Source organism: Notolabrus celidotus, chromosome 11 (assembly GCF_009762535.1).
Source record: "Notolabrus celidotus isolate fNotCel1 chromosome 11, fNotCel1.pri, whole genome shotgun sequence".
Lineage (NCBI taxonomy): Eukaryota > Metazoa > Chordata > Actinopteri > Labriformes > Labridae > Notolabrus > Notolabrus celidotus.
In genome coordinates, this window is record NC_048282.1 from 25,020,176 (window position 1) to 25,045,754 (window position 25,579).

General features: G+C 41.8%; 2 protein-coding genes across 2 annotated transcripts in view; both read right to left on the reverse strand.

The window, feature by feature from the left end:
- The window catches only part of znf512b (zinc finger protein 512B), a 32,774-nt gene extending 16,668 nt beyond the window's left edge, over positions 1-16,106 (reverse strand). The window contains 4 exon segments of the mRNA XM_034696474.1: positions 45-124; positions 12,807-12,847; positions 12,849-12,939; positions 15,015-16,106. Coding sequence (XP_034552365.1) covers positions 45-124; positions 12,807-12,847; positions 12,849-12,937 — 210 coding nt within the window. The 5' untranslated portion in view covers positions 12,938-12,939; positions 15,015-16,106.
- Positions 16,107-19,866: 3,760 nt separating this feature from the next.
- Positions 19,867-25,579, reverse strand: part of samd10b (sterile alpha motif domain containing 10b) — a 71,074-nt gene continuing 65,361 nt past the window's right edge. The window contains exon 5 of the mRNA XM_034695065.1: positions 19,867-21,445. Coding sequence (XP_034550956.1) covers positions 21,423-21,445 — 23 coding nt within the window. The 3' untranslated portion in view covers positions 19,867-21,422. The remainder of the gene's footprint in view (positions 21,446-25,579) is intronic.

The following is a 25,579-nucleotide window of genomic DNA, read 5'->3' on the forward strand; positions in this document are numbered from 1 at the left end:
AAGCCCACTTCAAACACCTACTCAGTTCAAAAAGAGATACTCACAGGGATGCTTCGGAGTTCCTGCACTTCTGCTTTAGGGCGACCTTTCCTCTTCCCCTCTGCTTGCTCATCACACACCGGACCTGGTGAAATGAGAGTGAAAACCTGAGTGCTGCAAATGCTTCAGATTCATGGAATACAACTTTTTATTGCAAGGTGTAGTAATATGATCCCAAAGACTTAGTGCATGCAAATCTGCTGGATTCATAATCCAAAGCAGGGGCACACAAATGACCTTTGATTTAGCGCTTCTGATATGTTGTCGATATACAACTATAGCTAAATACCTTGTGAAAAAACATACATTTAGAGCTCTATTGGTGGATTCGAGGGGCTAAAAGAGATAGGTTGATTTTGAGAGAGAGAGAAAGAGAGAGTGCAAGTGTGAACAAGCCTGTGTGAGAAAGAGAGAGGGTGCAATTTGGGTAAAGGCCTTCTATTGAGCCAAACAGATCAGCTATAAATCGCCAGCCGCCTCAGTGAACCTCTGACACAGCACACAGCAGACCCGACTGCCTCAGCTCTTCTCTTTTTTCCCCTGCTCCTCTCATAGCTTGCTCCCTCCATCTCTCATTCTGCACTTCCCTCTTCTCTCAAACCATGCTAGCTTTCTCACTTTTCCTTCCTTTTTCCCTGCCAGCAAACCTCTCTCTGTCTCTCTCTCTCCATGTGAACTTCTGCGCTGCCTCATTACTGCTCTCTTCTCTGCTACAATTAAACCTCTACACTCTCAGCCCCTGCACTCTATTTCCTCCATACTTGAGAGAGGGGAGGGAAGATGGGGAGAGCTGTGTATGCATGTGTAGAAGATGAGGCAGGGAGGGAGGGGGTGGAAGGAGGGGGTGACAAGAGGAGGGCAGAGGATGCTGAGGAGAGAGTGAGAGGAGAGAATTGCAGAGGCAGATGACTTCTTCCTCTGACCAAGCAGAATACGGAATGACAGTGGTGCAGGTGGGAGCTGAGGCTGGGGTGATGTAGTCTTTAACCGTTTTGCTAAACAGCCCTGCATTGATCTGGTAAGACTGGGCAGCAGAAGCAAAACAAGCAGGAGACAAGAGTGCTGCTGGAGCCAAATCAGTCATATCAAAACTAGAAAATGTAAAAGTGAAACAACTTTAAATAGAGGTGACGGTCCTTAGAAAGAAGCAGAGGTCTTGCAATGACAAACTTTTCAACGGATCACAACATTATGTCTGCTTTTTTTCTCCTGCAAGTGTATTGACAGGATGCATGCATGCCTCCTGCAGCCGTTGTGCAGGGTCCCAAACTGGATCAGGGCGCTCCAAGCCAACAGGATTATACTAATGGTCGGAGGATTTTCCATCAAATAAATGAACTGACTTCCTGCCATGGTTGCTCATACAAAAAAAGAGGTCCACGCTAGCAAAAGGACAGCTCTGTGCTCTACAAAAAACCCCCAACATCTCTCTGTTTCAGTGTTAGTATGTAAAACACACTCCAGGCCGCTCCCCTGCTCATTCTGTTGGTTTTATTACCCAGCATACACAGCAAACCTTTTTTTTTTTTACTTCATTTATCTTCCTTTTGTTTCTCATTCAAACCCTGACGTAAACACAGGTGGGCAGATTATATGTAATCTTCTACTTCAGATTCTCTATAATAAGGTGGAAGGAAAATGAGGCGAGGGCTGAATGAGATTGAATAAGAAGTAGCACAGAACTGCTGGCTGTGTTTGGAAATACTTCATGACACAAGCAAGGTGTAAACATATGCATAAAAAACCTACACTGATGCACACAAATAAGCACACAAAACCATTACCCCTTACCAGTGTGTTGTGTGTGTGTGTGTGTGTGGTGTGCGTGTGGTGTGTGTGTGTGTGCGCGGCGTGTGCGCGCGTGTGTGTGTGTGTGTGTGTGTGTGTGTGTGTGTGTGTGTGTGTGTGTGTGTGGGTGTGTGAAGTGTGTGCAGATATGAGTGTATTAATATTCTCCAGGCGATGGAGCATTTCTCTATTAGCTGTCTGGGTAGCAGCTGGAGAGGTAATGCAGTCGGCGGTGCAGCTCTTGTGCTAAGGAGGAAATTGAGCATGCATTCTAATTCCTGTCTTAGAAAATAAAGGTCTTGTAGAAAGAAACGCATAATTAATGAATTCAGCTCTTGGGAAAGATTTGTTCTTGTTGCTATGGGAATAAGATCGTCTTGTCTTAGTTACCACTATCACAGGCCTTTTCCTGCAAGCAGAACAATTAGCCTCAGATATAGAATCCGACGGAAAGTTTACACACGAGCCGAAGAAGAGCAGGTGCAAAATAAACATCAAGTTTCCCAGTTATTTAATCTACCCAATGCCCACTTCTTCAGGTATCTACAAATTAGACATTTGGTTCAGAAGTGCACAGTTGAGGCCAAAACTATCAGCCCTCACCCCCTGGAATTAGGGAACATTCTCCTCAAATTCTGCCCAATGTTTGCATCATTGATAAAACTTGATATAATCAAACATTCACCGGTGCTCTTTAGTAGCTTTGGTACATTTTGGAAAATAAAATACATTTTTAGGATAGCTTTATATCAAATATAGTGAAAAATGGGGTGGTCAGAAATATTAGCACCCATGTGAATTTTTGCTTTCAAAACACACCTGTGCAGAAACGCAGCTGGTTTCCTAACAACACCTGTCTGTCAATTGGCTTCTTAACAACACCTGAGCATCCAATCAGCATTGAGATTTACTTAAGGGACCCCAAACAGGGCACTTGAACACATTATTGAGAGAGACTACTCTTATTAACCATGCCAAAGACAAAGAAAATCAGTCTTGAGCTCAGAAAGAAGATAATTGAGGCTCATACTAAGGAGGAAGGCTATACTGCCACTTCCAGGCGTTTTCCAATGTCTGGAACAGCTGTACATTGCATCATTGCAAAGTACAAGGAGAAAAACTCTGTTATAAACAAACCTGGGCGTGGTAGAAAACGCAAGATTTCAAGAACTCTGGAGAGGAAAATAGTCAAAGATGTCAGCAAGAAGCCCAGATATCTGCCAAGGTTGATTGTTGCTGATCTGACCTCCTCTGGAGCTGATGTTTGAAGGAACACAGTTGTGTGGGATCTTCATCGTAGTGGGCTTCAGGATCATCGTCCCAGAAGAACCCCTTTACTCAAAGAGCGGCACATCAGAGCCAGACTGAGGTGTGCCCGTAAACATTTGAAAGGTAAAGATGAGTTTTGGAAGTCCATTCTTTGATCTGATGGAAATGTTGGGGCACATGGATGTGCATTATGTTTGGCCAAGAAAGGGAGAGTCCTACAACCCTAAGAACACGGTTCTCACAGTTAAACTTGGTGGAGGGAGCATCTTACTCTGGGGCTGCCTCAGGCACAGGAAGCCTTGTTCTGGTGCATGGCATCATGAAAAAAGAAAGTTATGACGACATTTTGAGGGATAATATGAAGAAATCTGCTCTTAGTCTACGCTTAGGTCAGGTCTTCCAACAAGACAATGACCCAATGCATACGTCAAAATTGGTCTAATAGTAATTAATGGACACCAAAACCAAGGTCCTGGAGTGGCCTGCACAAAGCCCAGATCTAAATCCTATGGAGAATCTATGGCGGGTGCTCAAAGCGAATGTCCATGCTCAGAAACCATGTACTTTGGACCAGCTGGAACAGTTTGTATTGGAAGAATGGGCCAAAATCCCTCAGGAGACATGTGCCAACCTCTCTAAGAACTACTCTTAGAGGTTGTTGTCAGGTGTGGCTCAGAAAGGACAAACTATTGACTACTAATGGCCAGGGGCTCATGATTTTGGAGGTGTCATTTTTACCTTTTCTTGTTTCAACTCATCACATCAATATAATATCCTAATCAAACTTAGGGTGGGGCATGGAAGGGGAATGGCAACCTTAAATACTGCAGGCGGCTGTTCTATGTTTTTTTGTATTTTTTTTACCAGCAATGTGTGCTGCGAATAAAATGTATTATGGTAAAATAATCATCAAGCATCAGACTTGTCTTTCCTGGGTTGAAACGTGCAAACACAACAAAATGTGTTTAGTATCTTCTACTTTGCTTGGAGAGAACACTCTGCTGAAGCAATCACATCTATTGTCTTGGTATAAAACAAAGCAGGCTCATTGTGTCAAAATCTAAACCCTTGGTTCTCTGGCACAGGCCATGCGGATAAAACAGCTGTTCAACTAATGTCAGAGTATGACTTGCTCCCAGCTGTCTGCAACTGTTGCTCCATGCACTAATCCTGACAGAGGAGAGGAGAAAGAAGAAGAAGATTCAGGACCCAGGAGTGCTGGCAGCTGCCTAATGATCTCAAATAACCTCTGAGTTCTCCTAGCTACGCCTGCAACAGCCTCCCCCTGAGTGCAAGGGTGCACACACACACATTAGCCACAAACACACACACAGGCGCAAGCACAGAACAGTCATTTGTTTTCCTCGACAAACACTCACACAGGAGCCTTTGTCTGTGTCTGCACAGTAGAGTTTAGACATACTGTAGCTCAGAGAGACGACACACACAAATACAAACACCACTCACCGCTGACACAACACCATGGAAAAGAAGACGTAGTATCACTACTTCCTCAATCTCAACGGACAATAACGGGAGAAACTGATACACCTGGACACACAGCATAGTGAACACACTGACAATGAAACCATCTGCTTCACGTGTAAGCGATTCTGGACCTTTCTGTAGCTGTCGCCTCGACTTGCTTCTTTAAAGTTCATTCATTTTACTTTTACTACTTCACAACGTTCCCCCTCTCTCTCTCTCACACATTCCCTGCTCAGCGTCTGTTCACACACCTCCTCCTGCAACTTCCTTTTTTTTTTTTCGCCGGTGTGTTATTTTTCATCCTGCACTATATTTTCTCCCTTTTTTCTTCACTTCCACACAAACGCACACACTAAAAACTCCCACAGTGGAAATCTTCCCATCATATACGCACCTCTCTTCGGAGACGTCCCCATGCTGCCTCCCCAGCCCGGCCTGATTCCAGAGAGTGAGTAAGAAGAAGAAGAAGAGGAAGAAGAAAGAGAGGTGGAGCAGCACCAGAATAGTCGTGCTATCCAGACACTGACTAACTGAAAGAAAACCAGACTCTCTTAAATCTGTCTCTCGTTCTCTCTCTTTGTTATTTCCTCTCTCTCTCTGTCTCTTTCTCCGTCTACCTCTCTCTCTCTTTTTTTCTCTCTCTTCCTGCCCTCCCTTTCTTCTTTCTCTTTCTGTGTAACCGATTCTATGCAAATATCCTGCATAGATACACTTGTTGTTGCAGAAACACACAAACACGTGTAAACTAATTTGTTATTTTATTCTAATTTCACACAAAAAGCAAAGTATATGTATATATAAGTATATGTTTTCTATTAAACTTCCTCTTTAATACTACAAAATAAAATGTATAAGCAGGTGACAAAGTTGTGTCCTGGTGAGCATGGCTTTAAACCAGGACATTGAGAGCAAAAACTAAAGTCAGCCAATGAATGTGTAGCTCACATTTTCTTAACCAAGTTCAGCAACTTTTAGCAAAATGCTTCCAATCCACGTACATTTTTTTAGTTGTTCTATGAGCTAGACCATGAAACAATGGGTTAAATTTTGGTGCCACACATAATGAACATGATATGCCAGCTATAGAGGTGGGATTGATCTAAGTTACTCATATGAATATAACTTGGTAATCCCTTTCTGCATAAAAAACGCAACCCGTTTGAGTGCTATCAGAGGCATTAGATCAGAGGTGTCAAACTCATTTCAGTTCAGGGCCCACATACAGCCTGAGTTGATCTGAAGTGGGCTGGACAAGTAAAATCACAACATAATAACCCTGTAAATAACGACAACTCCAAATTGTTCCCTTTGTTTTAGCACAAAAAAATACAAGTAGATTATGTTCACATTACATGAACTATCTCTTTACATAAACAGCTGTTGTTTTTTTCACCAAGATGAGTCTCATAGTGGGGCTGAATATTATATTCTTTAAGAACTGAAACCTGCTGCGAACACACCAAGCACACAGGTTTCCCATTCACCTTACACAGTAGTGCTAGTGTTAGTAGTGAAGGAGCGCACCTATGTATGGAAAGCACATGCAAGATATGAGGCTCCTTCCGAACATAGTGGATCCACCGCTTCTACATATACGTAAACTTTAGTGTTGATAGTATCTTGAAGTGCTTTAAAAAGTCCATGAAATTCAATCAGATTATGCAAACTGCAAATATTATTTTTCCCCCTCATAGTAAAAAAGTCCTGGAGCGTCGTTCAGGTGCATTCCATCAACCATTTGATTGTATGCGCCCCCCAGAGGACAAATTTGAATAGCAGTAACACATTTTTCACTTTGCGAAATCATCCAGCAGGCCGGATTGGAACCTCTGGCGGGCCGGTTCTGGCCCGCGCGCCATATGTTTGACACCCCTGCATTAGATAGTATAAGCGTATCTATGATGGAATGCTGATGTAACTTCTTAATGCAAAGATTTGATTCTCAGTATAAACATAAGGTCCTTATCTTTGCAGAAAAACCATACGAAAGTTAGAAACCTGTGCGAGTCCATGAAGGAGGGATCTCAGGAGAGACATGTCAAACATGAACCTCAGGTTTCATGCTGACATGCTTTTTTGCACAGACTAACCTATGCAAAATTGTAGTACAGGTGCTTAGGATATTAAAAAAGTAGTAGTCAGGGCGTAGACCTGATTTAACCTAATGGTTAAATTGCGCGCCCATATAACGGGCGGCCCAGGCTCCATTCCTGCATGTCATTCTCCCGCTCTATCCCAGTTTCCTGCACTATCGACTGTCCTCTACTCTCTGAATAAAGGTGTAAAAGCCCCAAAATATAACTGAAAAAAAGTAGTAGTCACATTGTTTGATTTAAGAAGACAAGTGCTAAAAACTGCAGTTCATCGAGGATCCGCTTGAGGCTGGCTTCGGGAGTACTGGAAACCACATAAACACCAATTTAAAAAAGACGATATTTAAAGCAGAAATAAACATGTTTACAGCCTGGTACAAAAGACAAGTGTAGTCTCGATAGCTCATTTCTCGATCGGCACACACTGTATAGGGGGGGTGTAATTTTTTTCTAACGTGGCAATTTTGAAGATATTGAGATTATGAGTCTTCCAATGAGAGGCACAGCTGACTTGATTGACAGACGGGAACACTGTAGCTGTTGGCTAGGAGGCTCAAAGCCCGCCTCTTTACGTCACAATCGCTGGACAGCAGCAATATGGCTGCTGACGACGTTTGGCCACAAAACAGCGCTTCAGATACAAATGTGTGACGTCACGGATCCTACGTCCATATTTTATACAGTCTATGATTGTGACACTGAATTTTTTGGAGGTGCCAAAGTTGTGCAATTTGAAATTCTATCAGATGTGTTTGTTTAAGAAACTATTTGAGCAAGGGGAAAATTTATAGTGAGACGTTGGTTATGAGAATTTAAATCCAAACAAGGTGAGCATGATCCAGTAGCTTCTGTGGCTGCTCTCACAGCTGTGCCTGATAACTGTCATTATTTGTCAATAGGCAAAGGTTAAATGGGCCGGACTCCTATCCCCCGACTGATTAGATATGAAATGTGGAAAGCTGTAAAATCGATGCAGGTCTGATCAGGTGTAATCAGGTTGTCCTTGGTGTCACTTCTGCTGTTGTGAATTAATAACCATTGTTACATGGCTTTAACCAATCAGAATCAAGCATCTGATACAGCCAGGGAATAATGTCTTGAGCAAAGAAACAAAACTGTTAAGTCCTTTTTGTTCTGAACTAAGATGCATGTAATCACTGAACAGACCTGTGGTCAGCATTATCAGTTTACCAACACCATTAAAGAGCAGCCAAATCATAGACACAGCCGAGGCTGGAGGTCCCTGCAACATAAACTGGTGATTCAGTACCTCCATATCCTCTTCAGACCTGCATCGATTTTACAGCCTTCCACATCAGCTGCAAGCTTCATATTATTGGAAACCTAATCTATTGCCTGATGCCCATTTGGCTCACGGCTAGTAGCATGTTTGGTGACATCCAATCACAACAGCTTCGGATGACTGGCCACATATGTGGCCTGTAAATCCCTCAGGGTACAGAGCTTACAGGTACACTGAAAGTGAAGAACATTTCTAAAAAAGGAGAGTGATTGGACAGAAGTTTGCCTTTTTCTACACTGAAGCATGTTGTGGTGTACACACAGAGCACATACCCGCAGCCTTGAAAAAAGGCATGTGTTTATGCGACAACACATATAGTATATGCGAGCCAGACAGACAATGCCTGCTCCAGACTGTTGACAGTGCCCTCCTTATGGACTGTGACTCACCAACTCAATCTCTCTCCTCTCCCATTTCCCTGTGCTTCCTCTCATCTGCCATCCCCAAGCCTGCCAAATAAAGGTGTGACAAAGATGACAAAGGACTCTCCTTAAAACGAGATGCGGCATCAGGCCGAGAAAAGCATCAGAATTCAATTTCACCCCAAAACAAACATTATCCATTATCTATAGCTCTTTATCGATTTGATCCCGTGGTAAGTCACCAGTTTGGGAGACTCGAATCATCAGCAGCAGAGAGCTCCAAAATAAAAGAGACAGAAGATGTGAGAGGAGTTAGGATGGGTGGTGGGTTAACAGGGTTCAAAAAAGAGGAGTGGATAGAAGATGGCAGAGATAGTTAGACTGGAGGCTTTTTTATTCACTGCAGCTGTTAAAGCTGGGTTGGTAGCAAGCAGCAACCTCCGGTCTAAAAATATGAGTCCAATGCGGAAGTGCTAAAAACTGCAGTTCATCGAGGATCCGCTTGAGGGTGGCTCAAAGCCCGGCACTTTACGTCACACTCGCTCGACAGCAGCAATATGGCTGCCGGCGACGATCGGCCTCAAAACAGCGCTTCAGAAACCGATGCGTGACGTCACGGATACTACGTCCATTATTCATACAGTCTATGGTTGGTAGTCAGATTTAGATACACTTTTTGTTATACTGGTTAAAGTTATCTTTATGTCCCGATGGCAATCAATACATAATGTGTTCTTGAAAAAGAGCATACAAAAAGACGGAGTAAACCTGGGAAAACACCAACCAATCCCTGCCATCAGGAGCCAAATCATGAAACCAATCAAATCCCGTCCTGCCGTTCTGCCCGCCTCCTGTGCGTACATTTCACGTTTGTTTGTGTTTTTAACTTTCATTATGATAATGTTTTGGTGTTTTCTTACCGCTGAGTGAGACATGAGCTGACGTAGTGCAAAACACAAAGGATGTGCTGAGGACCGGTTTTGAATCAGTCACAATCATATGGCCGCGAATCAGCGGCGCTCGTGCATGTGAGCGGGGGCGTCATTTTGGAGGAGCTCCGATGGGGGGGGTGTTAGATGGAGTCCCGGGGAAATGCTACATTCAAATTCATGCTAGCTTTCAGTGACTACCAACCCTAGCTTTAATACTAAGCAAAATAAAGGCGGGATGAGGAGTTTGAGGGAGCATGAAATGGAAATGAGTGCAGTTTTCTGAAGGGAATCGGACAAAAACAGTGTGAGGAAGTGTGAGCAAGCAATAGAAAGAGAGGAAGAGCAAGAGATTGCTGCTGAGGGAAATATGCAGGGTCAGCAGGCGGCGTGTGCGGGTCTGAAATGAAAGTCCTGCAGCCGGATTAGTGAACTGTCACTTGAGATGCGTGAACACTCACACTAACATGTAAACACAAACAAAGCAGCACAAACTAGAACTTGTGACATTCGCACATAGCCACACTCAGGCCTCCCGCATGTTCAAAAAGATGGAGCATGCATCTCCTCTTACGTAGCCTTTGCACAATGGAAAGATTTTTTTTTTTCTGGTTCAGGTCGAGTGCTGCACCACTCTCCACTGAGGAAGGAGGATGATCCCACACACCATATACACACACACACACACACACACACACACACACACACACACACACACACACACACACACACACACACACACACACACATTTAATCGCCTCGCCTCCACTCATTTATTCTTGCATTAATGTTTGCAGAATGGGGCCTAATTTCAGGCTTGCCTTAAGCATTTGGCAGAACTGCATTAGTTCTGTCCAAATACTCTTTATTGTAGGTTGTTAAGCAGTAAAATACAACAAAACAAAGGCTGTGATAACATAATGTGAGAGCAAGAACACCAAGAGAGAGCAAGTCACCCTCAAGGACCACATCCTTTCCTGCAAGTTGTCTGGTGTGGCAGTGTGACAGCTAAACCACACCGCTCGAGGAAAGCAGACTAACTCAATTTGCACCCATTGTTTCTAAAGTATGCAGGGATTTCAGATAGCACTAAAAAACGAAGAAAAAACAGCCCCTGCCAGACAGACAGGATTTCTTCATTGTTACATCATACAAAAGTTTCTGACAAGGACGTTCATCAATCAATGTGAAAATTAATAATACAAAGGGGTGTCCAAACTATTCATGGACATTGAACACAAAATAACAATCGACCGCAGGAAGAGGGTAGATAATGTGGATCTGGTTATTTAAAGATCACACTGTGTACAACAGTCATACACTGAGCACTGAAAAAACTCCACAGGGAGCTTTAGATATCGATGCCTTTGTTTCCCAAACTGAGGCTAACAGCTCCTCCTGGGATAAACAAGCTAGTGCCAGGCTCATTATGATTAGCACTGTAGCATTCCTCCTCATCTAGAGAAAGCTGAAGCCGGTCGCTGATGTGGGATAATCTAAAAGGAGGCCAAGATTCAAGGAAATGGTTTGTATGTTTGAAATAAAAGTACAGCATTCTGATGAAGATGTAGTCAATGTTTTGCTAAAGGAATGATAAAAAAGTCAATGATTACTGTCTTCATGTAGCATTAAGCAAATCAGAGTGAAACAGAAAACAAACGAGTTGCAGTGGGGGCCATTGGGGAATGCAAATGCCATTATAATGAAGAGCCGTTCTGAAATGAAAATGTAAAAATTCTCACGCAACTCTCACGCTCTGCTTTGTGTCTTAATCAATTCCTAGTGTTACACTTGTTTCCGCCTGTTTTCCAGTCATCTTGCCTTTCTCCTCCAGGTTGCTAGATGTTCTTAGAGAATCTTCAAAACCCCATAATCACATAAAAACTCAGTCCACTGGCAATCGCACCGACTAAGCTTCTCTTAAGGCTCGGGAAACCCCTGGTAATGTTCCAGATAAGAGTAACTTTCCAGCCAAACAGACAATTGTTCGACTACAACATAGCGGATTTAAATTCCTCTCTTGTGCATCAAAAAAGCGCTGTAAGCTTTCCTTACCACTGACTTTACAAGAGCGGTCTCCCTAGCGCAGATTAGCTGTATATAAAACACTGATATAATTACGACTTTAATGGAATCAAGGGGGATCAACTGTGAAGAAAGAAAAGGGAAACAGGCGAGCAGAAGCGGGTGTCATGTTACCTCAAAAAGTCCCATAAAGACAGAGCCATCGCCTGTTATAGAATCATAACATGCACACACATATGCACGCAGTCATCAGTGTAGCTCATTAGTGAACTGACGCCAAGATTGTTGCTCTCAATTATAGCTTTTAGTCTCCGAGTGATCAGCTCAGAGCTCACCAGCAACTTGATTGATTGATAAACACATCTTGTTTATTGAGTAATAAAGTGTAGAAAAAAATCTATAAAACATAAGACTCTGAGAGGCTGCAGAGAAAAACCTGTCATTCAAATACGTTGTGCTCAGCTACAATAAATTCTTTAAGAGCATAAACAACACATCAGTTGGCCGCCTGTATATAATAGGAGGGTGAAGTCCATACATTTAGTGTTTGATGTGCTGCTTACTTACAACATTGAAGAGATATGAAGACATAGTATTGAAACACTCTAATAAAAGGCTTCTGTCTTGCAAAATTGGCTCTGTTATACACACACACACACACACACACACACCACACACGGACTCATGCACACACACACACAAACACGGACTCATGCACGCACCCACACAGGAATGCAAATCCAGCCTTCATGGCTGAATATTAACAAAGAAAGAAAACAAACTGAAGCACCTAGCATAGCATTAGTGCTCTGTGTCTGGGCATGATTGGCTATTTTCTAGCAACCAAAACAACTGGGTCAAATTAGCACAGCCCCAGTTTTTCCAAGTCTGCCTGACTCCATTAACAAAGTCATGATGATCTGCTGGTTATTGGATTGAAACCTTATTCCACAGTCCTGCTCTCTCTCTTTTCCAAAAAAAAAAAAAAAAAAGTCTTCCCTCTCCGTCCAGATGGCTGGGGGTTTCACTCATGTCAAAACTTGGCACGACTTGCTTGTTTGGTTTTTCTCACTGTAAGGCAGTCTGAGGGAAAGATTGTGTAGTTTCCAGGCTCTTCTGTGGTGCAAGAGGCAGAATTTCATTTGAGACTGGGCAAACCATTGAATCTTAGCGAAGTGTAATCCATTCACAAAAAAACTGCAGACACGGTTATACTTGTTGATCAAGTCCTTGAAAACAAGCTAGCTTGGAATTCCTTAAATCCAGAAAGTCATTGATGTATAGAAGAATTTACAAGCAGTATGACTCCAACCACATATCATAGCATGTTAAGTTATGGGCAAACAAAAGCCTTTCTCTCAACTGCATAATCTAATGGAATTCAGTCTGGAATCGGCCCAAACACAAACCTGTATCACCCAAACAAAAGCTCCCCTTGTTCCCACATTTAAATCAATCTGTGCAGAAACACTGCATAGATCTAAAAACACACTGTTTTCATTTCACTCACTATGTTTGTTGTTGTTTTCAGGGCCTGGTGAGGTCTCACAGACTCCTGGGATGTCCATGCTTGAGGGTCCGGCCCCTTGGCAGCCCTGATGAGGACAGCTTCCCAAGCCTGGGGCCACTTGGGCTCTCCATGCCTGCAATGGTAGCAAAGGGGGGGGGGGGGGGGGGGGGGGGGGGTAAAGACACAGGAGACACAGTTAGCTAGAGGTAACACTGTGACGCTTTCTGCCGCTCATTAATCCTGTTTCCCTTGCTTGTCAACACATTATTAGCAATGTCCAGCGCGTCGATAGCTTGTGATGATGCTGTTTTCCTCGTTCTGCAGCGCACTTCGTTCTCGTTGGCCATCGGCGCTGGGCTGAGTGAAGGTTATATCTGAGTGGAGGCACACACATCATCTGCAGTGGTAATGAGGGTGTGACCTTCCATGTTTTATTTCAAAATCAATACCCTCACTTACACGCTAACTCCATGCTCTGCCCATTAGACAAAAGGTGAGTCAAATCACCACAAAGCTCCTCTTTTTAGCGGCCCTTCCTCTTTATTTACTTTGAAAAGAGGTCACATGTGAGCAGATACAGAGTTTCGTTCACCTCTAGATGAAGGCTAATTCTAATTTGTTGTCTGCTAGCTAAAAAGATTTCACCGCATAATCCACCAATCCATAATACTTTCATGCCACCATCAACCATAAGCCTATATGTCAGAGTCTGTGTTGCTCAACTCTCTTCCTCAACCAGCATGGGACAACCTAATGGATGAATGCTGACAATCGCTAATTATGCTAAGTGGGACTGATTAGGATCCAACATACTTTCTCTTAGCACGTATCCTGTCACTCCGCTAATGAATTACAACAGCACACAAAGGGTCACTCAGCAGGGGTCATGCAGTGTCTGTTTACCACGCCATGCTGTTCACTGTACACTGAGCGGCCATGGCTCATCCATCACACTTTAATATAGCATGCTCACAGTTTGTTATAGGTTGTTGATGGGTTTTTAATCTGGTTTATCTTTATTAAAATGAATCACTTTTCTTTTCATCGTTTTTTACTCTAGTTTCATCTCAGAGTTGATTTTGTCTTAACAAACTTCCTACTACTTTCTGTCCATGATTTTTAAACATTTACTTTTTTAAGTTTACATCTCAACTCAACTCACTTTCTTGACATAGCACCTTTCATACATAAAAACATGCAGCCCAAAGTGCTTCACAGAATAACAGAGAGATGGAAAACAGCAATGGTAAAATTATAAAGGCAGGATTATAAATAAAATACTTAAAAATAAAATAAAACCAATACAGTGAAATTAATAAATAGGTAATTGTGGAAAGAAAAGTTAAAATAAGGTAGCGTTAATAAGATCAGATGAATACAAGAATAGATAAATAGATAATTAAATAAGATAAATAAATGTTGAAATAATAAAATAATAATATAAATGTATGAGCATGCTAATATAATAATAATACATTGCTTTAGTCTTTCTAAATGTCAAAACAGTTTGACACAAATAGTAAGAAAGTTGCAACACAATAAAAGTTGAGTTGACCTAATAATTGTAACTTCATAAGGCTGACTTTATGACACTTTGCATGTTGCAGAGATGTTGCTTACATTGACAGGCGACATCTTCATGTTCCTGTTTGATTCATCAAACAGGAAGTGTTAGGAAGTGTTATAAAAACCACAAACTAACTTTTAGCCAACATGACAGGTTATAGGAAGTTAGACAGCTCATAATCACAAATGAAAGCCATGAAGTCTATTCTATGGACTCTTGTTCAGTGTATTTATTTAAGTTTCTACAGTTTGTAAGCACTGAGCACTTTAATTCTCTATGTTGGAGATGTGCATCTCTATATTCCTTAGCATAAGACTTCTTATCCTTAGTTTGGCATTTATACAAAACCCCTTAATTAAAAAATAACATTGCAGCTGGTGTTTTCATAAAAGAATAACTCTACGTCGACAGTGCAACATTACCATACATTTAGCTAGACACAACAAAACCTGGTGACACCCACACACATCTCCTCATACAATCTGCTGACAAACCAACCTGGAAATAAGTATTTTAGCTCCGCACATGGCACGCTGCCATGCTGTGTGTCAACCACAACAAGGTTACACAGTTGCTTATTTATGTGGCAAAGAAAAGAATGCAAGTTAACACTTTTCTTCCTCATGCTCGGCCACACCTACCTGAAGTGTTGGGCAGACACCCAGAGCTAGGAGCAGGGTGGCCCCGGGTCACCACGTGAGGGGAGGAGGAGGAGGGGAGGGGGGGGTCAGGAGACAGGCACCTAAGTGGGCGTTTTTCCACCAATGTTATGTTACATGGCAATCACACCTGCTGTGCGTCAAGGACCGGTCAGACTGGGGTTGAGGGGGCCTGAATGGAAGCGGACAGCCGTCACCGTCGTCCGGTTTCCCCCTCAATCTCTGCAGCCGACGACGAGGTGGAAGAAAAAAAGAGCAGGGCAGGAAAAGAGAAATTACAAATTCGTCTGTACATGAACAAAAATCCTGGATACTTTCACCTTATATTCCCAGTTTCCAATAGCCTTTCCCCCCTCTCCTCCTCCTTTTCCTGCATTAATATGTATACCACGAGGCACTTCTTCCACCTCTGTCTTCTCGTTAAACACTCCAGAAATATCAGAAATAGCCAGCAAAGATAGGTAGGTCCCCGACCTCTGAGGAAAAATATTAGAATACGGGATGGTTTATATAGGCAGTGAAGCAAAATGGCGACTTTATTACGAAGGAGGAGTAAAAAAAAAAAATCCTTGCGCTGGCTGAAGCTAAAGGGAGGCACAAAAATATGTTTAGTGCAGTAATTTCGACGGCAGCGAGACAGTTGGTTAGGGTAAAAAGAAACGAAGCGAAGGAAAATAAGCACAAGCGAGAAATCTCGGTCGGTTTTGGATGAGTCCTCGGTTCCTTACCTCGGGATTATTTCGGTTTTTTATACGGATATTATCTCGGCGGCCGTGTACAGTATTACAGTAATGTGTGTTGGGTCATGCGCGTATCCACTCCACCTTGACAGTTGCAACTACAGTCTTGAGGCAACTTGCAAACTCTCGCGTTATTATTCTCTATATCGAGCAGATTAATAATGAGGGGTTTTACCCAATAAACTCGCTGCGATACCGGCTCGCGCTGCTCCTCCGACGTAACTGCGCTCGTTCCTGACGATTCAAAAGAGGGTCAGGGCTTAAATTCCTTAAATCAACCATCGCCAAGTATTCTAATGTTGTTCCTGCAGAATAATCTCCCCCCAGGCGTCCTTACAGCTTTATCAAACCAGTCAGGGGAAATAATGTTTACTCCAGTAAGGTGGGCTGTGTTCTGTCATTGCCTTTACTGTATAGGGCCAGTGCTTTTAGTCTGTCACTGCAAGTCCCCCAAAAAAACCTCTGGAATAACAAATATGCCCCAAATATCACTTAATTCGAGAGTTTAAAGTGCGAAGCTCCACACAACAGCTGCATTATGTGCCAATGAATCTGTTTGGAATTATATAATCTCGTTTTAATAGCCTAATAATCTAAAATACATTCCCAAAATTCAAGGTCCAACACTTTAAGGCATTGGATTTTAACCATATTGATGTTAATAGCAGCTCAACAATAATTAAGCATGTCGTAAATACACTGCTAGATTTTTTTAATTGCGACAGGCAAGGTGCACACACACACACACACCACACACACCACACCAGGCGATTCTCCAGTGGAGACAGCTAATAATAAAATTCAACATATGGTGTGATGCCACTTCTTTCTTGTATCACAGCTCAGTAAGTGAGTCATTCATGGTGTCATTACCACCTCCTCCAGTTCCTGTCAAACAACAAAGATTCTCTCTTAGTCTTTGATTGGTGCCAGTCATCATGACCTAATATTTCCTATTAGTGGAAATCATCTGAAGCAATGATGTAATGTATGTGTAAAGAAAAAGAAAGGCTGTTTTGCTCTATGGCCAGTGGAGGGCAGGAGAACCTAATTTTTGGAGCAAGTTTGCTGTCATCAGGTGTTTCAGCCTTCTGTGTTATCTGCTATTATAAGATTTAAGTATCTTAAGTTTTTAAACATGGCTTTGAAATTAAAGAGGACTTCACACAGTAACACAATGACACCAATACTAGAGTACAAGAGAATAAAAAAAATCTTGAAGACAATATTTTATTATATTTGAAGAATTTTTTTATTTTGTTATTATAATTTGCACCCACCTTGATAAGTAGGAAAAGGTGGAGGGCCTTGAAGAATGCAGGGGCAAAAAGTTAAATAGGGATAAATCAGATGCAGTACTGTTCAATCTGGCCTCTGAATTTTAAAATAAAAGCTTTAATCACCAAGTACTTTTTTAATCTTCTATTCTTACTTACTTATTCTGACTTCTTTTTTCTTTTCTTTTTTTTTACATTATTATTTATTTGCAAAATTTAGTTTAATTTCAAGTCAAGGTATGTTACCATTAATCCTCCACTAGGGGGCAGTGCTGTTCTGTGACTGTCAAGAGCATCTCATAAATAACAGACACACTGAGCACTGATATATCAACCTGCTTTACATTTATTCGACTCTCATGGTGTTGTGGTGTGTATTGGATTACTTTGATCTCACCTGACTAGAGAGTACGATCAGCAGGTGAATGATTCATGAAACATGAGGCGTGTTTTACTCAACCTACCATTTTTCTGCACAGTAATAAGCCCAACAGATAAGTGAAATCATCCTCTTGCACTGTTAAATGGCTGCTGATGAATAGTTCACGCTGGGCATTATTTGACCTGAGTTTAATCCTTTTACATTGGCAGGATTTATGTTCCCACTTATCCTCTGCTGAGTGAGCGAAAAGCTCCTTTAATGGTTTTTAAAACTGTCCAGGTGGAGTTGTCTGCGCCCTAAAAGGCTCTTGAAGAGGTCCATCCAGCAGTTGATTGTGTTATTTATCTTTGACCTTTCTTGAGAAAGTTGAGCGAGCACATGCACATCTTTTCCATTCTGACTTGCTCTGCAGTGGTATGCTGAATATTAACACTTGGGTGCAGGCCAGAAAAACTACAGTCTTCAGCTGTTTATGCTGTTGAGCGATTCTCTTGAAGCAGCTGCGTAAGAGCTCCTCAGTAGTATGCAATGAGACGGGACAGAGTGTTTCTCAGTCTGTTTCTGTGCTGTCAGAGCGCTGACACCCAGCTGATCAAAGCCACACGCAGATAACGATAAACAAGCTGAATGAAGAGCCTCTGAGTTTGGGCGTTTTAGAGAATAATGGCGAAAGACAAGCTTTCAAAATAAAAGACACGTGATAATAGACAGTCACCAATTAGATGCTCTATCCAACCATCTGCTTCACAGATGTATTCAGGGGTGAGAAGACCACTGTTCACTGAATCTGTTTATCATACATGTGCCTTGTTATCAACTGGTGAGATGCTTCATGCCTCTCAGTAATTGGATCCTTGCATGTTTGTGTGTGTGTGTGTGTGTGTGTTAGTGTGTGTGTGTGTGTGTGTGTGTGTGTGTGTGTGTGAGTGAGTCTCAGACAGAGACAAAGTGTGTGTCTCCAGACGCTGTTTAGCATTCAGAGAGCTACAGTCGTGCCTCCTGCACCCTGAGTGACAGGGCAGGGTGTAGGTGGAAGTTTGGAGACAAACTCATATTGTTGAAAATATAACAGGCAATCTACATAACGCTCATTTTATATGCAGTTTCAGATAACCAGAACGTTCCTTAAAAACTTGTATGTTGAAGACATACTTGTTCATTCAAATCACAGATACATTTTTGCATTATTCCGGGTAATAATTGATGAGCAGATGAATTAATTAATGGATAAATTAGATTGGAGATTTCAAGGAAAAAAGATAGCGAACAAAGAGCAGAAGACTGATGGGGAAAAAGGAATACAAAAGAAAACAGCAAGAGAGAAAAGGAGAAGCAAGTATTCACAAGCGATGTGCAGTGTTTTCGAGTAGTTGCTTGAACAGGATATCTAGGGATGCTTTTGGGATTTGATCCACTAAAATGAATCCGTTTTGACAAAAGCTTTCGGAAAAACAGGAGCTACAAGCGGTCTTGGCTTGTTTCTAAATGCTGAGGAAATATGTTAAGTAGAACACTTCTATGTTTTTCAGAGGTTGTCCTTCCTGTCAGTGTCAGAGAAACATAGAAAGAAACTGAAGTCTGCATCAGCTCTTTCTGATACAAGACCCTCAAAGACTGAGCACAGGTTACTACAAGTCAACCATGTCTGTGACCAACACAGAACTTAAGGAACATGTAACTGTCTGTATGGGATTATCTACCGCTATATGTATTTTACAATGAGAGGATTCTAGATTGATCCTTCCCCACAGAGACAGGGCTATTTTTGGATGAGGACACTACTGCTCCCCTCTCATACCCAATCAGCTTTGATGATGGGAACACTGCCAAAAAAAGAAAAAAGGATACTGAAAACCTGGATGACAGACATTACATTGTTTCCCAAGATGCTAACAAGAAATGATTTCTGTCAGACATTTGGAAAACAACTTGAGATTTCCATCCATATGGAGGAAAAAAAACTTGGGCATCTTTGCAAAATCTTTGGACAAGATAAATGAGGACTGACTTCTTGGTTTTTTTTATACTGGCTTGATGATAAGTTCAGCAGACATACAGACAAGACTTGGTTCTGGCGTCTTTTTTGTCTTCAAGTTCATTTATACTTCCTTGTGCCTTTCTTTTCTGCTTTTTTGAGTGTGTGTGTGTTTGTCTTTATTGGATAGGACAGCTTGAGAGAGACCGGAGATGTTGGGAGAGAGTGAGGGAAGACACGCTCCATATACTGCCAGGACCAGGAATGGATCCTACCACTTGTGCCTCGTGGACTGTAGCCTCTGTATATGAGGCGCCTGCTCCATCAACTGAACTAAATAAGCACCCCAAGTGTATTTTTCTGCTGTGATGTAACTTTTGTATCAAATGTGTCCTTTTGCCTCAGTTTATGTTGAATCTGAAAAAATATCAGTCAGAACACAATAAAAAAAGTCAGGACCAACAATTCAAATTAGTTTAATCTAAAAAGACAACTTTCAACATATTCCTTACAGTATTTCTTCACATCTGTAAAGCAGATAAATATGTTCATTTGTACCTTTTTCATGTCAAACAGTCCATCAACCAAAAGAGTTCATATTTACAGTACATCTGGATATCTAAAAATAATAACTCAGTGTGTCTTCTCCCTTAACAGTCAGTTACTTGCATTACCAAAGACTCTCTGTCAAAGGAGGGATTAGATTAGAAGATGTTGGAGAGGGAACTTTTTGTTTGTTGGACGTTTCATATATTCATCTGGTCATCTTATATTATATTCATCATACGAGTTAAACATTGTCACTGTGAAGCTTTCTGTGAAGCCTCAGTGACATCAAAGGTGCTCACTTCAGTCACACTGGAAATCTTGCAGTTATGGTAACTGTCATGGTATCTTGATTTCTGAGCGTTTGAAATCACAGAAGGGACCACGAGGGACAGAGAGTGGGAGGATAACCACAGAGGCTCGTCCTTTTTTTTCTTCTTTTTTTGTATATGTGTGCAATAAATGCCACACAGTTTACAGTAGCACACGTGAGGGGCAGAAGCTACAAGGCTGGAAGATCTCATCACAGTAACTTTTTCATGTCAGTAAAAAAGATTTGATTACTATCCCATACGATTACTTTCCTCTGCCTTTAACCATCGAAATTATTGCTTTACAGGTTATCGCGTCAACTCTACGCTTTCTAGATTCACCCCATTAATAAAAGACTAAAGGTACTGCAACAGTATACACGATTTATAGTATTCTACAACGCTCATAGTGTTTATGTTTGTCTAATTTCTCACTGCAGATCAGTCACGACATTAAAAAACTGATTGTAAGAATGACATTCTGCTTGAACGCTGATCCTCAAATGCCGCAAATAAGAGAGGAAAATGCAGTGTGAGCCGTACGTGAAGAATTGATCAGGATTGTACTGGTAACACTTAAATGCTTTTAATATTCTTTGTAAAAGGGGAAGAGTTGTAGTTTCATAAAAAATGGAAATTGACAAAGAGTTTTCCTCACTTTCGATAAAGTTGCCAAATGATAGCACGATTTTTCCAACAAATTATTTCATCATCAATAAGTTCAAAGGTTGGGATGTTATAAACATGCCAGAGTCTGTGCACATGTGAAAAATCTGCCAATAATCATTCTGATCTCAATAAAAAAAAGAAATGAAAAAGAGACTTTCTGCTATCAAGCATATACCAGTGAAAGGCCTTACATCATCACCCGTGTTGTGCATCTTACATCTCATCACTATGCTACAGTTGGCTCCCCTGCCTTGAGCAGGGCTTTGTCTCAGTCTCAGTGTCTGTAAACCAGATTGGCCGTGTTGAATGAGAATCCTCCAGACTGCGTTGGCATGTCGTCTTTTGGATCGCCCCCCTGCCCCTTCCCCTCCCTTCACTTGCAGATTCTTTGCTCGCATATCTGAAGACAGCAGCTCTTCTGTGGCTCCTGGAGATGTATTGTGGCCAGGGGATGAGGGAAAGGGGGCTGCCAAATGGATCCAAGGATGACCTAAGAGAAGTTTCCAAAGGAGGCTGCAGAGAGAAGGGCGAGAAGAGAGGGAGAGAAAAAGCAGAGGTTAAAGTCTCATCTTAGAGGCTTTTTGAAGCACCAGCATGGGGTTCACAACCCTCCTAAATCTGTATGAGACTCCTTCTCCCCCCAGACTCTACTGAATTATAGAGTAACCGTTGTGGCTGGCCTCACTTCATGTAACACGCTGTACTCAATCACAAAGCGACAACCTCTGACAACCTATAATTTAGTATGAAACACTGTCTGAATAAGAAAGAGAATGATGGTGCTGCATGACAATTTTACAAATCTAGGTAGATCGAAAGACGCTTAGAAGAATAACAAACCAACATGGTTCTAATGAAGCTGTTAAAAAATAAAAGGGTGTTTAAATCTCTAGCTTCTTTCACATTTACACTTCACTCCTGAAAACGTCCTTACTTTGTCCAGGTGGGTTGCATGTTTGAATGCAAACAGCTAAATGTGTTCACTGTGACTGTGGACTTCCTCCTGTCAGCCCCAAAGTAAAAAGTCTGTATGAAGTCAGAGTCGACTGATGTGTGAATGCAGCAACTTAGGGGATGTGCCCACTGAAAGCAAACTGACATGGTTGGAAATTCACTTCCATTCACTGTGTACTGCAAGCAGTTGATTCAGTGCTCAAAGCACGCTGGGATATCTATAAATGTGGACCAAGATGGCAATGCGACTTTTCAACAACCTTTCTCCCTCACTGTGTAATCACTGATCAGCCATTTGAAGAAAATGGATGTACAGAATAGAAAAGACTTCTCGATGTACGCCCTCAAGTGACAAGAGAGGCTGGATGGATGTGAGCTTTGGTAAATTGTTGGCTTTCAACGGGCACACACTTGAATAGAGTGAAACGTTCACAGCAAGGGAGATGGTAGGGTGATGACATTCACGATGGGCAGAATTTCCTCACTTTGGACTCTTTATTTCCTGCATGTCGTAACTAAAGACTCTAAAAATAGTATGGGAGGTCGAGCCTTCAGTCTTCTACTTGGGAATCATCTACCAGTCTGGGTCTGGGAGGCAGGCACCCTCTCTACATTTAAGCATAGGCTTCAAACTTTCCTTTTTGATAAAGCTTATAGTTAGGGCTGGTTCAGGTTTGGACCAGCTCTTACTTATGCTGCTGGGGGAACTGACACATTCGGACCCAACCTCTCCCCTATCTCTGACTAAGACTTACTTTAATTCTCCCTGTCCCATTAAAGTTACTAACCATAGACCTTTCTGAAGTCCCTGAGCTCCCTTGTCTCGTAGGTTCCTCCGAGTCGCTACCGTAGATGGCCTGCTGTTGTAGACGCGCCAGACTCAAGCTGCTAAAACTACTACTACCCTTCTCACCACTATCATCTCCCATCTCTCTATCCCTCTTTCCAACCCCAACTCGGTTGAGACAGATGGCTTTCTAACATGAGTCTGGTCCTGATCGAGGTTTCTGCCTGTTAAAAGGAAGTTTGTCATTGCCACTGTAACTAGCTAAATGCTACAAAGTGCTCTGCTCATGGTGGATTAAGATGAGATCAGACTGAGTCCTGTCTGTAAGATGGGACTGGATCTTACCCTGTCTTGATGTTGGGTCTTTGTTAATGATAGAACATAGAGAACGGTCTAACCTGCTATATTTTTAAAGCATCTTGAAATAACCTTTGTCATGATTCGGTGCTATATTAATGACGATTGATTGATTGATTGATTGATTGATTGATTGATTGATTGATTGATTGATTGATTGACTGATTGATTGATTGATTGATTGACTGATTGATTGATTATGGATATCCACGTTTGTTAACATGGCTTGACGTAATCTCTGCTGTGATTAATGTGTGTGAAAAGTAAGTTCCTAAAAATATCAGAGCCTGAGTAATCTGAAATTATCAAGAAACTGTCAGGAGTGTGAAAGGGGCTTTAGAAAGCGAGCTCAGTAACCTGGTGTATAAAAATTTTAAACACAAGGATTTACGTCCAAACATTTAATACAATGTTATTCTGCCATGCAGTTATTTAATATAGTCTAACAACAGAGGGCAGAAATTTGAGTTTAAACTCATCAGCTCATAATTAGCCTTTATTCTCCTTTATTAGCCTAATGTCATTTTTCTCTCTCCAAACAACAGATGCAACCAGGTGGTTTCCCTGACAACTAGCCAGTTTGTTCCATCCTGAAATGACACCGAGTGTCAGCGGGAAGGCAGACTGTCCTCTCCCAGACTGTTGGCATTTCAGCTCAAAGCCTCCTCTCTCCTGATAGCCCAGGAAGATGCCGAAGCCACCTGTCTGTAGACACAAACAGATGTAGCGTGGCACTGGCGTGAACCTGAACCAGGGAACTTTAGGCAGAGACAGAAGGACGGAGGAATGTGGATACAGCTGGAGGCTCACACACGCACAGAGGAAACCGGTGCTCTGATAGAAATCTTTTTAAATGAGCTCCCAATGGAGTCGTCAGAGTCTAGGTGCAGCAGAGGAGGAGGAGGAGGAGAGGCGGTGAGAAGAGGATGAGATGGAGAGCAAAATTTGTGCAGAGGAAAACTGACATGCTCCTCCTTTTTTTTTTTCTGTCTGTCACGCTCCAAGTTCATTCATCTTCTAATTCAGAGCAACAGTTCAGCTGGAAGACACCACATGAAGCTCAGAGTTAAAGGATGGGCAACGACACAGGAGCATTTCAGGAAGACAAGGTTACCATGACAGTCTCCAACGGCAACCAAAGTGCTGCCGACAACATGTCTTTTGAGGGCCGGGGAAGGGGTCAAGGGTTTCATCGCCTGTTTCAGCTAATTACTGATGAGAGTTTGAAACACGACAGATGGCTGCAGCAAAGACAAAGAGGCGCTTTGATGAAAATTTGATGTGCTGAGAGGGAAGGAGGGAGTGACAGTTTATAATAAAGGTATATCAACAACTAGAGGCATAGTAGAAGAAGAAGAAGAAAAAAAAGGGTTAGAAGAAAAGAAAAAAGGGCAGGGCAGACCCCCCCCCCCCCCGCTTGGTTCTGATCTGAATCCTGTCTCTGAGTTTTCCAGATGTAACAACAACCCCTGAGAGAGCTGCGGCTCTCGGCTGTGGAAGAAATCATCCTCACCTTTCACTAACTGACTGATATAACTCAGCCTATTCTTCTGAAAAGACATCCAATACTGTAAGCTGAATGTAAAAAAAATAAAGATATAGCTTTCACAATCATGAAAGAGTCGTGTTCAAGAGGAAACATAAGCAACAGACTTTGAAATGATGCAATGCAAACAATAGTGGTGAAGGTTGGAGCGGCGGATGAGCTTATGTACGTGCATTTGCATTCAGCTTTGATGCCCTGATTTGAATTTCCACACTGCATTAATGTGAACTGTAAGCAACTTTTTAAATTTTTTTAAGAGATGTTTTTTAACCCTGACCTGAAGCTTTGCCCTGAGTTTGAAATGTGCCTCATACAGAAGAAAAAAAAAACCCTCAACTCTTGAAAACTTGAAAAGGTGGAAAGGTGAAATAGTATGTTGTTGTTGCGCCAGGTTCCAAAAGTTTATCAGTTTAAATGTATGGGAAAAAAGAAGGCCAGTGTGCTCCGTAAAGAAGCCAAAGGAGATGGATGTCAGATGAACAAACCTTTTCTCAATAGTTTTATTAACCTAAAATGCAAATTTTGTTCATCATTGTTTAGTTTGTGATAGTCTCACTATCCTAAAGCTGTACAATATTACAGAGAATGTTTGATGTACTTTGATTATGCCATTGTGCAACACTTCAAAATCATAAAATCCTAGTTACTCTCATTCTATTCTGCTCTTAAAATGAGCAAAAGGAAGATAAAATATGTCAAGGTATCTGCATAATGAGATGTTTTTTTAATGGTTTGTAGGTACAATGTGTCTGTCAGTTAATGAAAGACAGTGTCTTATGTTAGAAGTGTTACAGCTGTTTGTCTCTGTTCTTTGTGTCTTCCCCTCCTCTCTCTTTATCCTACAGGTGAATCAGATGATTAGGATAACGAGGTTCACATTTTGTAATTGTTAATCAGTGTAGTCTTTAGTGGATCTTTGTTTAATTGTTCCTTTCTGTGTGTGTTTATAATAAATCCTATGGTTAAGTTGATGGCTGTTTTCGAAACCGCTTACTACACTAGT